At 40.6% G+C, this 17,951-nt stretch overlaps 1 protein-coding gene across 1 annotated transcript in view; it reads left to right on the top strand.

Annotated features, from left to right (window-relative positions):
• IL31RA (interleukin 31 receptor A) overlaps window positions 1–17,951 on the top strand; it is a 108,119-nt gene that overhangs the window by 71,474 nt on the left and 18,694 nt on the right. Inside the window, exons 8-10 of the mRNA XM_007944179.1 lie at window positions 5,833–6,015; window positions 11,566–11,667; window positions 12,824–12,970. Of these exons, the coding sequence (XP_007942370.1) occupies window positions 5,833–6,015; window positions 11,566–11,667; window positions 12,824–12,970 (432 nt within the window). The remainder of the gene's footprint in view (window positions 1–5,832; window positions 6,016–11,565; window positions 11,668–12,823; window positions 12,971–17,951) is intronic.

The following is a 17,951-nucleotide window of genomic DNA, read 5'->3' as shown; positions in this document are numbered from 1 at the left end:
CCTGGTCCCTTGTTTCTCCTGCTTTATCTTGCTTCTTTGTGTGGACTGTGATGCTCTATTTTCTCTGAGGCATTGTGACATTTTTGTGTTTATATTTAATTAGTGATTGTATGTTGGAGTGACTTCCCCATGATTTTTGTTTTGTTTTGTTTGTGTGTTATCTTTGCAAGTAGGGTACTGTGCTATGCTCCTCTATTCACTAGTTGACAGCACTTATACACTGACCACCTATCTCCTCTCCTGTTGTCAGCCTTCTTGTATGTCCCTGCTGACCTTGACAAACAGAGCCTATTCTTAAGTCCCTGGAATCCGAATGAGAATGCTATCACTTTAAAATTCAAAATGGTTGCCACTTGTAAACATTCAAAATGGCTGCACCCTCGATCACTTTAAATATCCGAAATGGCCACTGCTTATAAACATTCAAAATGGCTGCACCCTTGGTCACTTTAAATATCCAAAATGGGTGCTGCTTATCAACATTCAAAATGGCTGTGCCCTCCAGACAGCGGAAGGTCAACAGCCCAGGTTGTCTCCCTCCTTGCTGTTTCCCTTCCTAGTGATAGGCCACCAGTGCGGTCGTCCCTGCAGCCCTTGGTGACCAGGGGTGATCTTTAGGTCAATTCTCAGGTCCCAACACAACTTGGAAATACTCAGGCTGTTAGTCCCGTCAGAGTAGCTGACAGTCCGCAGCTCCGACTGTCTCTGTACTCACTGTTTTCATTCAGGTTTGTCCACTAGTTGGTGCCTAATCCATTTCTGTCTAGTTCCTTTCAAAGCTCAGGGCTCCAGGATAATCTTCTGTATCTCTGTCAATTGGTTTTTCTTTTCCTTGTTGAAGAGGGTCTGTGTCACTTGTCTACCTATTCCTCCATCTTCACTTGATATTATTTTAAAAACCAGTTGCGGTTGAGTTGATTGCCACTCATGGAGCCCCATTTGGGTTATAGCAGAATTGTGTTCCATAGTGTTTTCAGTGGTGGATTTTTTAGAAGTAGATTGCTAGGCCATTCTTCTGAGGTGTCTCTGGACTCAAACCTCCAACCTTTGGGTTAGCAGCGAGTGCATTAACCATTTGCATCACTCAGAGACTTCTGGTATTATTTTCAACAACAATAAAACCAAACTCACTGCTGTCAAGTTAGATCCAACTCATAATGACCGTTCCTTGGGTTTCCGAGGCGGTATCACTACAGAAGTAGATTGCCCAACCTTCCTCCCGAGGAGTGGCTGGTGGGTTTGAACCACCAGCCTTCTGGTTAGCAGTCAAGTGCCTTAGGCACTATGCCACCAGAGCTCCTGGTGTTACTTTAGTTAGTATTTAATATATCCCCCACAATGCCTGGTTCCTGACAACCTAATTCTTGCCCATCCAATACTTCTAAGAAAGTTCCTGACAGATGAATGTGTCACTGAAATGCACATTCTTTGTTAATTTATAATCTCAATTTCCTGGTGTGGATAATAGGAGATTTTTAAAGAGCATGGGATAAAAGCATGTGCATTAGTGTCCAACAACCCGAGGTTCAAGTTTTTGCTCTTCCACTAGATACCATGTAACCTTGAGCAAGTTACCTAACTTCTCTAAGCCTTAGCTACTTTTAAAATGGGGTTAGTACATAGTAGTACGTACCTCAGAGATGTTGTGAGGTTTAAATGAGATTGTGCATTCAAAATGTGTTGTCTAGTGCTAATTATTATTAGTTTTATTCTTAATAAAAATTCTGATTAATAAAATTTCTACTGGACATGGATTAACAATTTTAATTTACATTAAATTTTTAACACTTTTATTCTAAAGTATACTTTTTATTTTATGTTAAATTCACTTAGACATTTTCCCTCCAATTGTAAAGGTACTTACTTTGTGTGAGAAGTATCAGTATGGTCAGCAGTTATAATTGTCCTAGCCCAGAGATTGACAAATTATGGCCTGTGTGCCAAATTTTGCCGGATATCTGCTTTTATTCATAAAGCTTTTTGAAACACAGCCACTTCTGTTTGTGTATTGTCAATGGCTCCTTTCCCACAACAGTGGGAGAGCTGAGTAGTTGTGACAGATACCACCTGGTCCGCAAAGCCTAAAACGTTTACTATATGGCCCTTTAAAGAAAATGCTTGCAGACTCCTGTTAATAGGCATATAAGAAAGTAATGTCCTACAGAATTGTGTTTTATAGTGTCAACTGGAGAATGGTTATAATAATAATTGTTATAAGTGTAACTATCATATATTGGTCATTAGTATGTGTCAGGCATTAAACTAAGATAATACAGCTTTACCCTCAAAATGACCCTATGAGGTACATGTTATTAGATCTATTTTATAGATGATGAAACTGAGATTCAGGAAAGCTTAGTAATTTGCTCAAAGGCTCTCAGTGGCATATAAGGCCCATACTGCATGATTCCAGATGTGTACTTCATCCAGAATCTTGGACTTTGTATTATCAGAGTGACTTAGAATTCTGATCACAGATGCTTTGTGACACTGAGCTGGCTGTTTACCCTGCAGGCCTCCATATTCCCGTCTGTAAATTAATGGATTGAAGGAGCTAATCCTTTAGGTTATTTGTGACCTAAACATCCTCTGAGTTCTACCATAACTCAACCAGCGAGCAGCTGTGGAGTGGTCTCAAAAGGCCTAGAATAGCACGGCCACTGAGCAGAAGGTTGGCACTGAATCGGGGTGCAGATCAGGTTGGGCTGGGAGAACTGACAAAGGTGAGCTATCACCAACATCTGAAAACTATATGATAGACCTCAAATGACTGTCTTCACAGAAATCAAAAGAAATTACTGTTGTTCACACTCAAAGCCCCTTTCCCTTCTTCCAGGAAGAATCTTCTACCTTGTCTATTTCCTGCTGCACCTGGGGAGGTATTGTATTTGGAGTAATTGCTTAAAAAGTTCTTGTTGAATGATGGGAGGATTCAGCAATTAGTTTATATTCAGTAGAATAGTAATTTGGAAACTTCTCTCAGCACCCTTAATGTTGCCCAGCTCATTAAGTTTGACTCATGACTTGATTGAATCTTTTCCACACCCCTGTGGACAAGAGCCTTGACTTGTTTCCTTCTCTCCCTGGAGCACATTTGGCCCTTTAAACCCAACTTCTCCTATTCCTCGGAGTTCCAATATTGGTAAAAAAGGAGTGTAGAGACAGGAACATTCCTTCCAGTCTTCAAGTCAGTGTGCTAGTGATTTACTAAGAAAGTGCCTCCAGGGAGACTGGAAAAGGAGTGAGGGAAGCAATCTGGGAAGGAGAGGAAGCTGAGCCAAAAGTGGGATCTGAGATAAAAGTCCTACAGAGGCTGGTTTCAGCCTGAGCCCGCAGGGGGACACTGGAGTATAAGTTACATCTCAAAGTTAGATAAACCGAAGCAAAACACAAAAGTAGTAGAAGGGGCTCTGCCAGAACCTAGGTGGAGCACCAATGTTGTCTTCTACAAGAGGCTAGGTGGTTCTGAGGGCTCTGGCAATGACAGCCTGGACTGGAACTACAACTGAGAACCCATAGAGACTGTGAGCAGGGGTGGGCAAGAGGGGGAAGTAGGAGTCCTGGGCATTAGGTGGTATTCATTTCCTGGCTCTGTGTCTCTTGCTTGGGCCCCACTCCTACTTCAACCTCACATTTCCTTCATGTCTCAGTTACCCTTCCTCAGAGTACTCTTTCAGGTTGACAAATTACCTGGCCTTTTGTCTTAGTTCTCTAGTGCTGCTATAAGAGAAACACAAGTGGATGGCTTTAACAAATAGAAATTTATTTTCTCATAGTTTAGGAGACTAGAAGTCCAAATTCAGGGCACCAGCTCTAGAGGAAAGCTTTCTCTTTCTGTCCACTCTAGGGGAAGGTCCTTGCCTCCTTTCAGTATCTGGCATCCCTTGGAGATCTCCATGTGTCTTGGAGTCAGTCTTTCCCTGGGTCCGGGAGGTTCCCAGCATAAAGGACACACTCTGCTCCTGACTCTGCTTTCTTGGTGGTAGTCAGGTCCTTCTGATTTGTGCTCACTTCTTTTTTCTTTAATCTTTCTTAAGATAAACAGGCCACACCCCAGGGTAACTCTCCTTACATCAGATCAGGACTATGACCTGAGCAATGTTGTTGCATCCCACCCTAATCCCATATAACTGATTGGCTGATCACATCAGATCACATCATGGGGAATAATTACATCATTATATAACTGCCAACCTACTGAGAATGATGGCCTAGCCAAATTGACATGTATTTTGTGTGTGTGTGGGGGGGGGGACTACACAATTCAATCCATGACACATTTCTTCTAGGACTTGCAGCTGGTATGTATCTCATGAAAGCTCAGTCTGGGAAAAGGATCTATAAACTATGACTTATGAAAACAGAGATTTGTAAACATACATCAGCCTGCTGGGACGTGTTGCTTAGAAAGAACAAGACTCACCATTCCCAGCCCTACTCTAAACTCCTGCACTTGGTGCAGGATTTGAGCTTCAAAAAGCTTTTTGGTTTAGTAGAAGAATATAGTGTCCTTTTTTAGACTCTCAAGGTAGTGCAAATGGTTAAATATTTAACTACTAAACAAAAGATTAGTGGTTCAAATATACCCAGTGGTGCCTCAGGAGAAAGGAAGGACTGGGTAATCTACTTCTGAAAGATCAAAGCATTGAAACCCTATGGAGCCCAGTTCTACTCTGTAACACATGGGGTTGCCATGAGTCGAATGAAATTGACTCAATGGCAACTGGTTGACTGGTTGGTTGATCTCTTCTGCCCCTATCTCAGACTATCTTTGATGCTCATTTAAACACACTTCATGTGGATTCCAGTTTTGAAGGCTGGCTGTGTTGTGTGTGGTGAGCATATGGGAAGGGGAAATATACACTAATTTCTTGAACCTCATCCACCTCATGCCCCCTATTTTTGCCTTACTGCACCTCCAGTGATAGCCGTACTGCTCCAAATAGTTTTTGCTCTCATCTGTGTAGTCAAAATATTGGATTTGAAGCCAACTTGGTCAACTTTCCTATGAAAGGAATCCTGGTGGTTTTTTCCCAGAGATGAGTTTTCTGCCAGGCCTGCAGAAAATATTAAGATATACAGATGGGTCCCTATGTAAGTGGATTAGATGAGTGTTTTTGTATCTTTGTACACAATTCTTACTGGCTTGAGAATAGAAATCCATACCCAGTTTGTATAGGGCCAGCCTGAACCATGGAAATTTGAGGCCATCTCCTGAGTATGATTTTAGGATCATGTTCTCCCAGCTCTCCAGCCAAGCAGTTACTGGTGCTTGAAATTGTACTGTTAGGGATCCATCCTTTGTTTGGTTTCCTTTTCCACTGCAGAGACTCCAGTGGAAGGTAAATCTTTTTAGTCATCAACCCTGTAGTGAGATCCTTTTCTGGGAACAAGTAATGCTTTGGTAGGTGAAGAAAGATTAAAAAAGTATTTAAACATCAGAGGTGAGGAATAATGAAAAATAATACAATAAAACGGGTGAAAGCAGCACAGCAAGGGGAAGCTACAGTGGAGAAAATTTCTTTGGTGGTGCAATTTGTGCTTAACTACCAACCAAAAAATTGGTTTGAATTTCCACCCAGCAGCCATGAAAAGAAAGGCAAGATGATGGACTTCTGTAAGATTACAACCCTTGAAAACTTTATGGAATGCATTTTACTCTGAAACATTTAGGGTTGGCATGAGTCAGAATCATCTCTACTACAATGGGCAGTGCAGAAGCTGAACTTTGACTTTCTTTGCAATTTTGTGCAATGAATGTGTGTCAGTGTGGTTGGTGCATGTGGGGGATGAGCTGGGTAGCTGTGGAACAAATCTTCTCTTGCCTTTCAGCATCCTGGTGCATTGAGGCCATGCAGGCCTACCTCACTCAGGACCAGCTGGTGGTGGAGTGGCAAAGCTCTGCTCCAGAGGTGGAGACGTGGATAGTTGAGTGGGTCCCAGATTTGGACTCAGAGCCCGCTGCCTTTTCCTGGGAATCTGTGTCTCAGACCAGGAACTGGACAATTCAGCAAGGTAGGAATGTGGAACACTCACGTTCCCTTTGTGCAGGATTCAGTTTCATTTTCATGAGGTTTTAAGTTTTAACTTTGGCTTCAAAAGCTGTACATGTGGTTAATATAGTATTTGACAAGCTAGTGCAACAGCTCAAGTGACATACTTGTTGGCATTTCCCAGCAAGGCTAGGACAGGAAGTGGTGGCACGCTTCTGGGTAGCTGAAATTCTAGGGAAGCCTGTGAGTGATTTTTTTTTTGTCTGATGTATGAAGTTCAAATCTGTATATCTGTACTGCATGTACATCTACATTTGGGAATAGGGCAGGGTGAGGAAAATGCCTCCACGAACAAGCAGATGTCTTGGGAAGTTTTCAGAGCAGTACCAGTCCCAATTGAGTTTAAGTAAAAGTGGGAGGTAGAAAGGAAATCACCTTTCTTATTAACCAATGAACTCCAGACTTGCCAATTAGGCCAGAAAAGGATTCTCCAAGTGTTTCTAGACCTTAAATCAAAACCAAACTCACTGCTGTCTAGTCGGATCTGACTCATAGTGATCCCTCCTTGGGTTTCTGAGGTAGTATCACTATGGAAGTAGATTGCCCAACCTTCCTTCTGAGGAGTGCCTAGTGAGTTTGAACCACCAGTCTTCTGGTTAGCAGTCAAATGCCTCAGGCACTATGCTACCAGAGCTCCTTGCTAGACCTTAGAGATTCCTTTTTCCCCTTTATGGTGATGTTCCAACATGAGCACAAATTTTTCCCTATAGTCCCTTTAGCTCAGCTGATTCAGGCTGAAATGGTGACAATCAAAATGACATGGATTGAGTTTTGATTAGGCCTACCTCGATTAAGTTTCACAGCAACCCCTGAGGTTGGGACTTTTATCATCACCATTTTACAGATGAAGAGGCTGACAGGCTTGTAAAGGCTCTCACCCAAGAGACATAGGTAGGTGGCAGAGGTGGGGTACAAACCCAGACCCTGAGCTCCTAACTGCTTTGCTCAGCACTGGCTTGCATCCTGCCAATAGACATTTGAAAAACTATGTATTTCCTCAAAATTTTTAATATAACCTGAAAATATTTAAATCTTAAGCTTAAGTCATGCAAAGGATATAAATACTTTAAATAATACTATTATAACACTTTTAAAAATATATCAGTTGGAATCTAAATACTATGGAGATTTGACAGCCACTCCTTGGAAGGAAGATTGGGCGATCTAATTCCGTAATGCTACCGCCTTGGAAACCCAAGGAGGGGTCGCTATGAGTTGGATCCGACTCAATGGCAGTGAGTCTTCTTCTTTTTTTTTTTTTCAATCATTCATTTAAAAAAAAAATACATTAACAAAAATACGTTACAAGAGTCAGAAACTTTTGTTATCCTTTTTGCTCTTGAATTTATATTCTCATTCCACTCCCTACAGTAATTTTATACATGAAAGGCTTTTACTGATCATTCTCTCATATTGCCCCTCAATAAAAATTGCCAAAGTGTTGAAATCCAACTTTGAAAAATTTCTTGTGATCCTAAGCCTGTACTTTTAAAAATATTTTTCTGCTCACACAATTTGATGCCACACAATTGATGAAAACAATGTAAACGTGTAGAAATTTGGCTACAGATTACTAAAGGTAAAAAGTAACATTTTATTGTAAATAAATTTCCTAATGAAATAGAAGGGATTTTCTCCATTTTTTTTTTTTTTTAACTCTTGATGATGATGTTTTACTGGTAGGGATGAACATCAACTTTATTCTCATTTTTATAGTTGTATGTGTTCAAAAACATTGCTCACATAGGTCAGTAGATGGGGTAGATGAAGCTTTGTTTTAGCAATGCCATTTAGTTCTTTCTGAGATAGACGACAACAGTTACAAAGGGGTCTACCTTCAAAAATGATGTTTCATCATCTATTGGCTACAACTTGATGAGTTCAGGAAGCTTTGTATAGTTGTGCTTGATTTCTGGCTTTGCGTTTAGCAATGTTAACGCCCAAGGTTTCCAAAGCCAGCTTTGTGACTACATGAGAATGTTAACCTTATTTACAGTTTTACTTATACTCTTAATTGTCTTTACAAAAATATAATTTTTAAAGAATCTGAATATACCATAAAAGAAAAAAGAGAAAGAGAGAGAGAGAGATGGCAAGCAAGATGGTTTCATGTGTCTTGGCAGCAAACTCATGGAACTCTCCTCCAGGAATGATGCCTTCATTGACAATAGTCAATGAGTGGAAGTAGAAAGATTATTAAACAGAAATTTCATCTCTCCTACCACTTCATGCTATAATGTATCTGAATTCAGAACCAACATAGGTCAAAATACCCTGTTTCTCATACTATTCTCTGTGCTCAATAGAAAAATGTATAAGGCAAGGAATGCAAGGACTGCAGGTTTATCCAAAACCAAACCCGTTGCCATCAAGTCCACAGTAGAACTGCCTCATAGGGTTTCCAAGACTTTACAGAAGTGGACCGTCATATCTTTCTCCCTTGGAGTAGCTAGTGGGTTCAAACGGACAACCTTTCAGTTAGCAGCCAAGCGCTTTAACCATTACACCACCAGAGCTCCTTGCAGGGTTATATTTCCTTGGTTAAAAAAAGCTTTGTGACACCAACACTTTGAATTGCCCTGGGGAAATGCATTATAGTCATATAACCCAGGGTGAGAGGAGTGTCTTTCTTTTGTAAAGTGGGAGAAACTTCTCCTGTAAAGTGAGAAGTGGCATAAACGACCCTACCACAGGCAAGTGCTGGAAAGTGCAAATGAAACCTGATCTGGGCACACCCAGGTACCCTTGAAAAGTTGAGTATGTCCAGGAGAATGTGTAGTCCAGCTTGAATACCCCTGCTATATTGTGTCGCAGTGGGAAGGGAGATCAACAGGAAAATATAGAAATACAAAAAGTGTCCCTTCCAAAAACAGATTTCAACTGGTATGTAGCTGACTGGTCTTCTCTCATCTTTCATGGAAGTTTTGTGATATCTGCCTGTTTACCCTAAGGCCTCAGTATAGGTTTAGAGGCTCTGTGACTGAGTTCCTTACTTCTCAATTCCAGTGCCTCTTCAGGTGGAAAACGCTATTTTAACACCCACCATCACCACTGGAAGAAGGAAGGAGACCATCCACTTCTCTAAGAATTGGCTGGGGAAAAACATTATGAATAGCAGTGAAACACTATATTCTTTCACCATACTTGTTAAATCTGTATGATGAGCAAATAATCTGAGAAGCTGGACTATATGAAGAAGAGCTTGGCATCAGGAAGAATCATTAACAACCTGTGATACACTGATGACACAACTTTGCATGCTGAAAGTGAAAATGATGTGAAGCACTTACTGATGAAGATTAAAAACTACAGTCTGTAGTATGGATTACACGTCAACATAAAGAAAACAAAAATCCTCACAACCAGACCTATAACCAACATCATGATAAATGGAGAAAAGATTGAAGTTGTCAAAGACTTCTTATTACCCAGTTCTACAATCAACACCAATGGAAGCAGCAGTCAAGACATCAGACAACATATTGCACTGGGCAAATCTGCTGCAAAAGACCTCTTTCAAGTACTGAAGAGCAAAGATGTCTCTTTGAGGACTAAGGTGGGCCTGACACAAGCCATGGTATTTTCAATTACCTCATATCCATGTGGAAGCTGGACAGTGGATAAGGAAGACTGAAGAAGAGTTGATGCTTTTGAGTTGTGATGCTGGCAAAGAATACTGAGAGGACCATGGACTGCTAAAAGAACTAACAAATCTGTCCTGGAAAAAGTGCAGCCAAAATGCTCCTTGGAAGTAAAAATGACCAGACTTCCTCTAACCTACTTTGGTCATGTTGTCAGAAAGACCATTCCCTGGGGAAGGATATCATGCTTGGTAAAGTGGAGGGTCAACGAAAAAGGGGAAGGCCCTCAACAAGATGGATTGACAAGTGGATACAATGATGGGCTCATATATAGCAAGTACTGTGAGGCTGGCACAGGACTGGGCAGTGTTTCATTCTGTTGTACATGGGGTCGCTATGAGTCGGAGCCAATTCGCTGATCTAACAACAACAATCATCAGAGAGGCCTACCCAGATATCTTGCTCATCAGCCAGTTCTCCACCTAAAGCATTCCCTTCTGTTCTCATTGTGGTTTAAGAGCTATGCCCCCTCCCCAAATGAATGATGACAGGAAGGAATGGCCTTCTTTACAAAGTAAACTCCCCTGCCTGGTGTAGGCACAAGTGAGGCTGTACCTTTTCAGTCCTACTAGTCCAACCACTTATTAATGCTTAATAACACTGATATTAATAAATAAAGGAGCCCTGGTGGTGCAGTGGTTAAATTGCTTGCTTGGCTGCTAACCAGAAGGTCTGCTTCAGTAAAGATTACAGCTTTGCAAACCCTACAGGGCAGATCTATGCTGTTTTATAAGGTCTCTATGAGTTGGAATCAGCTCAATGGCAGTGGCTTTTACGTTAAAAGTATACTCATGCAGGGATACAGAAAGACAGAGAAGTAGCAATTACACTATCTGAGTTCTCTAGTGCAGTGTGCTATTGACAGAAGGATTAAGCTTTATTCTGCAGCACCCCCAGATCATATGACAAAATCAGTGCTGGAGAAGGGCTTGCATCTCTTACTTCTGTCTTCTTGGATAGCTCTGTCTTTTTGTTAGGGAGCTATAAGGTTTAGTTCTTGGAATTCATTAGAAAATCTTGAAACTGAACTGGAATTGATATTTTCCGTTTTGATGCTATTGTAAATGGATTTGCCTTATTTCATTTTCACATTACATTAATCTTGTATCCTGCAATATGAATTCATTTATGAGTTCTAAGTTTTTTTGTGTGTGCATGCATTTGTATTCTTTAGAATTTTCTACACAGGCATACTTTGGAGTTATTGTGGGTTTGGTTTCAGACCACCGCAATAAAGTGAATGTCGCAATAAAGTGAGTCACACACATTTTTGGAGTGCATGCAAAAGATACGTTTATGCTATAGTGTATTCTATTAAGTGTGCAATAGCATTATGAAAAAAAGTTAGAAATATTGTGAGAATTTTCAAAATGTGACACAGAGACACAAAGTGAGCACATGCTGTTGGAAAAATGGTGCCAATAGAATTGCTCAATGGACAGTTGACACAAACCTTCAATTGTAAAAAAATGCAGTATCTGTGAAGCACAAGAACGTGAAATACAATGAAATGAGATATGCCTGTATGTAGGATAGCCATTAGAGACCATCAAACCTAACCCCCTTATTTTGCAGATATAGAAATATTTTGCTCTGGTGGTGCAGTGGTTATGGCATTTGGCTGTTAACCAAAAGGTTGGTGGTTCAAACCTATCAGCTGCTCTGTGGAAAAAAGATGAGGCAGTTTGCTTCTGTAAAGATTTACTGCCTTGGAAAACTGGTGTAGGTCTCTATGGGTTGATATCAACTCAATGGCAGTGAGTTCGGTTTTAGTTTGGTTTTGTTTAAGAGCCATAACTTCCAGTAGAGAGAGTTCCTTCCACTATGCAATGCTTGGCACTTATGCCTGCTTCCCCCCTCCTTTTTTACAGATAATTTAGAACCTTTCTTGTGCTATAACATCTCTGTGTATCCAATGTTTCAAGACCGAGTTGGCGAGCCTTACTCCATCCAGATTTATGTCAAAGAAGGAGGTATGTGTGGGCAGGGACCTGTGGGGAAAAGGAAACAATGAGGCTTGTCCAACATTTAGATATGGCTGTGGATCATTGGAGCTCATTCATGGTCCCCTTCGGACCCATCCCTGCTGCATCTTCAGCTTATCTAAGCTGTCTGTGTCCCTCAATTGTGGTCAGGTTATAGATTCACTAAATTTCAAGACTTTAGAAATCAAGTCCAATCTCCTGATTCTCTAAATGGAAAATTGAGGCCCAGGGAGGTGAAATAACTTGTTCAAAGGAATACAGAAACTTAGTGTGACTAGAACTCCAACCAGAAATAGCATTTAATTAAGCCCTAAGGCATTTGACTGCTAACCAGAAAGCTGGTGGTTCAAACCCACCAGCCACTCCTCAGAAGGAAGATTGGGAATCTACTTCCACAGAGATACTGCCTTGGAAACCCAAGGAGGGGTTGCTATGAGTCGAATCCAACTTGACGGCAGTGAGTTTGGTTTTGATGTTGGTACAGAATAAATTTAAAATGTCAGATAATTATTTATTACTGGTGAACTGCTCAGATTTTATTTTTATCTTTTTGGAAGTTAACATCTTCCAAATGTACCTTTCCATTCAACATTGGGAAATACCTCCTATATCTCAAAAGTAGCCCATGTAGGCATATAAGCATATACTTCAACTGTTTGATAATATCTACACTTCTGGTAGCGTGGTGCCTAAGGCACTTGACTGCTAACCAGAAGGCTGGTGGTTCAAACCCACCAGCCACTCCTCGGAAGGAAGGTTGGGCAATCTACTTCCATAGTGATACCGCCTCAGAAACCCAAGGAGGGGTCGCTATGGGTCAGGTCCAACTCGACAGTGCACAATAACAACAACAACACTTCACAGTTATGAGTAAAAGAGCTAGGTATCAAGTTGTGGTGAGAGATCTTTAAGAAAGTAGTTTTTTTGTGGTCTTAACACTTCATCTGATCCCTTTCAGGATGAATGGTTCCAGAAAACAATTTTCTCAAACAGGCAGATTCATTGATTCCCTATTCTGCCCCAGCCTCCCAGCCCCAGCACTGTGGTTTTGGTCTGACTTCATTTGGGTGTCCATCAGAGCCTTTATGGAGGAAGGACCTGCTAGAGTATGATTGAGGTTTATTTGGCTTTCTATCTTTTAAAGTTCCATCAAGAGGTCCCACAACAAAGGTTGAAAACATTGGTGTGAACACTGTCACAATAACATGGGAAGAAATTCCTAAGAATAAGACAAGAGGCTTCATCAACAACTACACCATATTCTACCAAGCTGAAGATGGTGAAGAGTTTTGTAAGTGCACCCATAGTCCAGTTGAAAACAAAACAAAACCCTAGATAGATGCTATGGATAGACTTGTCATAGGGGTGACGCCGATGGTTGGGAGGAAGCATATCCCTTCTACATCTGTTCAGAGGTGGGTTTCCAGATGGTGGGCTCTGCTTTTAGGAAGGACAACTCATAAAGGCTGTCCTAGTTTATTCTCTTTGGCTAGAAATCCTGGTTCCTGTAGAATAAAATTTGGATTACATTTAAGGTTGTTGTTGTTATGTGCCATCGAGTCAGACCCAACTCATAGCAACCCCTCCCTGAGTTTCCGAAATAGTATCATTACAGAAGTAGATTACCCAACCTTCCTTCCAAGGAGTGGCTGGTGGGTTTGAACCTCCAGCCTTCTGGTTAGCAGTCAAGTGCCTTAGGCACATTCAAGGTTAGATCCTAGCTATTTATTTTATGAGGAAAATGATTAGAACTGAGTTGTGAAATAGTACTGATAATGTCCATTTATAATCTTGCCCTTCTTTTGTTAATATATCTGAAGTATGTTCGCAGCTATAAAATAGAGCAGAGAATATTCTTAAAGATTATTCTTATACTGAATTGATGAAATATGAAATATTCTCTTGATCCAGGTTAATATTAGACTACATAGCACTGCCAAGGTACATTAACAAGACCTTGTGAGTATAAAGTCCCTGAGTAACACAAGTGGTTTGTGCTCAACTACTTATCTAAAAGTAGCTCTGGTAGCATAGTGCCTAAGGCACTTGACTGCTTAACCAGAAGTCTGGCGGTTCTAACCTACCAGCCACTCCTTGGAAGGAAGGTTGGGCAATCTACTTCTATAGTGATACCACCTTGGAAACCCAAGGAGGAGTTGCTATGAGTTGGGTCCGACTTGACGGCACATAACAACAACAACAACACTTATCTAAAGGTGGGTGGTTCACACCCACCCAGCAACTCTGTGAAAGAAAGGCCTGGCAATCTGCTTCTGTAATGATCACAGTCAAGAAAACCCAATGGCACAGCCCTACTCTGTAACACATGGGGTCACCATGAATCCAAATTGACTCGGCACCAATAAGTTAATGGAGTTTGGGGTATAAGAAGTTCAGACCAGGCAGATAGTCCCTGGAGAAGAGCATGACACATTTTGCTTTTGATGATACATTTTTTACTTTTACTACTTGGTCAGTTAGGAGCTCTGGTAGCATAGTGGCTAAAAGCACTTGACTGCTAACCAGAAGGCTGGAGGTTCAAACCCACCAGCCACTCCTTGGAAGGAAGGTTGGGCAATCCTACTTCCCTAGTGATACTGCCTTGGAAACCCAAGGAGGGGTCGCTATGAGTTGGGGCCGACTCAACGGCACACAACAACAACAACAACAACAACAACATTTGGTCAGTTAAGCCATTATAGTACCAACTAAACCTGAAATCTCGGTGGCTTAACACAGCCAAATTTGGTTCTTGCTCACATTATATAGTCTGATGTGTTTGGGTGGTCTGTCTCCTTGTAGCTCCTTCATCTGAAGCACGAAGCTTCTAGCACTCTTGTGTCAGGCAAGACAAAGGAGATACGTTGGCTCTTAACTACTGCAGCCTGGAAGGGACACACAACACTTCTGTTCATAGTCCATTGGCCAGAATGTTCAGACAATCCCAATATAATGCAGTAGTGGATGGGAAATGTAGAGAAGTATATGGGTAGTTGGTAAGCCCATATAGCTTGGAAATCTTGGAAAGAATGAGCAGGATAATGTGGTTGACAGATGAAGTGGTCAAATAAAAGAATATCATAAAAGTTAGAGCTGAGAGATTTTGAGGAATCTCCTTTTGGTTGCCTCTTTGTACACACAATTTCCTCTTAGAATATATTGCCCATCCTCTCTTCCCCTTTACACACATATACCCATATTTTTCACCTAGGTACTGACAACTCATTCTTTTCTTTTTCAGCATTTTATTACGAAACATTTCAGTGCTACAGCAAAGTTAAAAGAATTTTCGGAGAATACTCATATACCCACCACCTAGATTTTATAACTAACATTTTATTATACTTCACTGTATCATGTATCTATCCATTCCTCTTCCTATCCATTAGTGTATTTAATATATTTTGATGCATTTCAAAGTAAGTTGCAGACATCGGTACACTTCCTCCAAAATGATTTTGCATGTATAGTATTACTAGAGTTTGATATATTTATAGTTATTTAAAATTTTTTTTGAGGTAAAAATTACATATAATGAAATGCAAAAATGGAAAGTGTGAATTTGTTGCATTTTGACAAACATACATACTCTGACATCCTAACTTCTGGGCAAGGCTTGAATTCCTGTTTAGGTGATTTGACTTTGTTGTTGTTGTTGTTATTGTGGTGAAGTACACATAACATAAAATTGACCATTTTTGCTATTTGAAAGTGTACAGCTCAGTGACATTAAGTCCCACAAGGTCATGCAACAGTCACCACTCTCCAGTTCCAGAGCCTCATCACCCTTGTGGAAACCCTACACCCATTAATCAGTCACTCTCTGTTTCCTCTCAACCTCTGGAAGCCACTAATCTGCTTCCTTTCACTCTGGATTTTCCTATTCTGGTTCATATAAATGGAACCATACAGTATGTGACCTTTGGTGTTTGACTTCTTTCACATAGTTTAATGTTTCCAAGGGCCATCTATGTTGTAGCTTGTATCATTACTTCATCACTTTTTGTGACTGAATAATAGTCCATTGTATGGATTATTTTATTTATCCATTTGTTAGTTGATGAACATTTTGGTTGTTTCTGCTTTGGGATATTGTGAATAGTGCTGCAATGAATATTCATGTACAGTTTTTGTTTGAACACCTCTTTTCAGTTCTTTTGGGTATATACCTAGGAAGGGAATTGCTGGGTCATATGATAAGTCTCTGGTAGTGTAGTGCCTAAGGCACTTGACTGCTAAACAGAAGGCAGGCGATTCAAACCCACCAGACACTCTCCAGAAGGAAGGTTGGGCAATCTACTTTCATAGTGATACCGCCTCAGAAACCCAAGGAGGGATCGCTATGGGTTGGGTCCAACTCGATGGCACATAACAACAACAACATGATAATTCTATGTTTAACTTTTTGAGGAACTGCCAGAATGTTTTCCACAGGAATTGTACCGTTTTATACTTCCCCTAGCTATATATGAGTATTCAAAATTTTCCACATCCTCACCAACATTTCTTCTTCTCTCTCCTTTCAAAAAAATTATTAAAGCCATCTTAGTGGGTGTGAAATTATATCTCATCGTGGTTTTGATTTGCATTTCCCTAAGGAGCTCTGGTGATGCGATGGCTAAGTATTGGGTGGCCAACTGAAAGGCTGGTGGTTCAAACCCACCCAGTGGCTCTGCAGGAGAAACACCTGATGATCTGCTCTGTGGGACAGTTCTACTCTGTCACATGGGCTTGCTATGAATCAGCATCCTACAGCAATGACTAATAAGGGGTCCTTGGGTGTTGCAAATGGCTAACATGCTCAACTGCTAACCAAAACTTTGGAAGATCAAGCCCACCCACTGGTGCCTTCTAGGAAAGGCCTGGCAATCAACTTCCACAAAATATCAGCCATTAAAAACTTTATAGAGCACACTTCTATTCAGACATACATGGAATCACCATGATTTGGAATTGACTCAATGGTGACTAGTTTGTTTTTTTGTTTGTTTGTTAATGACTGATGATGCTGATCATCTTTTCATGTGTTTATTGGCTATTTGTATGGAGAAATGTCTGTTCAAACCATTTGCCCATTTTTTAATTAGGTTGTTTATCTCTTCGTTATTGAGTTGTAAAGGATCTTACATTCTGGATATTATACCTTTATCAGATACATTGTTGTTGTTGTTGTTATGTGCCCTCGAATCAGATCTGACTCATAGTGACCCCTGCTTGGGTTTCCGTAGTGATACTGCCTCGGAAACCCAAAGAGGGGTCGCTATGAGTCGGGCCCAACTCGACGGCACAGAACAACAACAACAACATCTCTGTGGAAGTAGATTGCCCAATCTTTCTTCTGAGGAGTGGCTAGTGGATTTGAACCACCATCCTTCTGGTTAGCAGTCAAGTGCTTTAGGCACTACACCACCAGAACTCCCTTATCATATATATGATTTACAAATACTTTCTCCCATTCTGGGAGCTCTGGTGGCATAGTGCCTAAGGCATTTGACTGCTAACCAGAAGGCTGGCAGTTCAAACCCACCAGCCATTCCCTGGGAGGAAGGTTTGGGCCATCTACTTCCATAGTGATACTGCCTTGGAAACCCAAGAAAGGGTTGCTAGGAGTCAGATTCGACTCAATGGCATTGAGTTTGGTTATTTTGTTTTGTTTTGTTTCTCTCATTCTATGAACTATCTTTGCACTCTCTTGATAGTGCCTTTTGATGCACAAAATTTTTAAATTTTGATGATATTCAATTTATTTTTTCTTCTGTTGCTTGTGCTTTCAGTGTCATATGTAAGAAACCATTGCCAAACTCAAGGTCATAATGATACACCCTAATTTTTTCTAACAGTTTTATGGTTTTTTGCACTTATACTTAGTGTCACATCCAGCAAAACCACACAGGTCATGAAATAAATGACATGAAAAGATTAATGGTTTTCTTTATTATTATTTAAAAGGAACAGGGGCCAGGCAGATGCCCTGCATATTCTGCGAGAGCGACCCCTAATGCCTTTGTTCTGCTTTATTTATGTTTGTACATGATTACACCATTAGTCTTGGAAGTCACACAATCAGCTTATTCTCTACAGAGCTAAAGATTTACTCCTCTGCATGCTCAAGGACAAGAGGTGGTCATTAAAACAATCACAGAAATCTCCTCAGAAATAAGGAGCATAAAATGATAAATGTTTACTAGGACACATGACTCAAAGTATGAAACATCCCAATAAGATAAAAAAAAAATGGAGAATAACATCTGCTTTTAATACTTTGATGTTTT

This window comes from Orycteropus afer, unplaced genomic scaffold (genome assembly GCF_000298275.1).
Source record: "Orycteropus afer afer isolate SDZICR_OR568_19922 unplaced genomic scaffold, OryAfe1.0 scaffold00122, whole genome shotgun sequence".
NCBI classification, from domain to species: domain Eukaryota; kingdom Metazoa; phylum Chordata; class Mammalia; order Tubulidentata; family Orycteropodidae; genus Orycteropus; species Orycteropus afer.
This window is presented reverse-complemented; position numbering and strand designations above follow the sequence as displayed.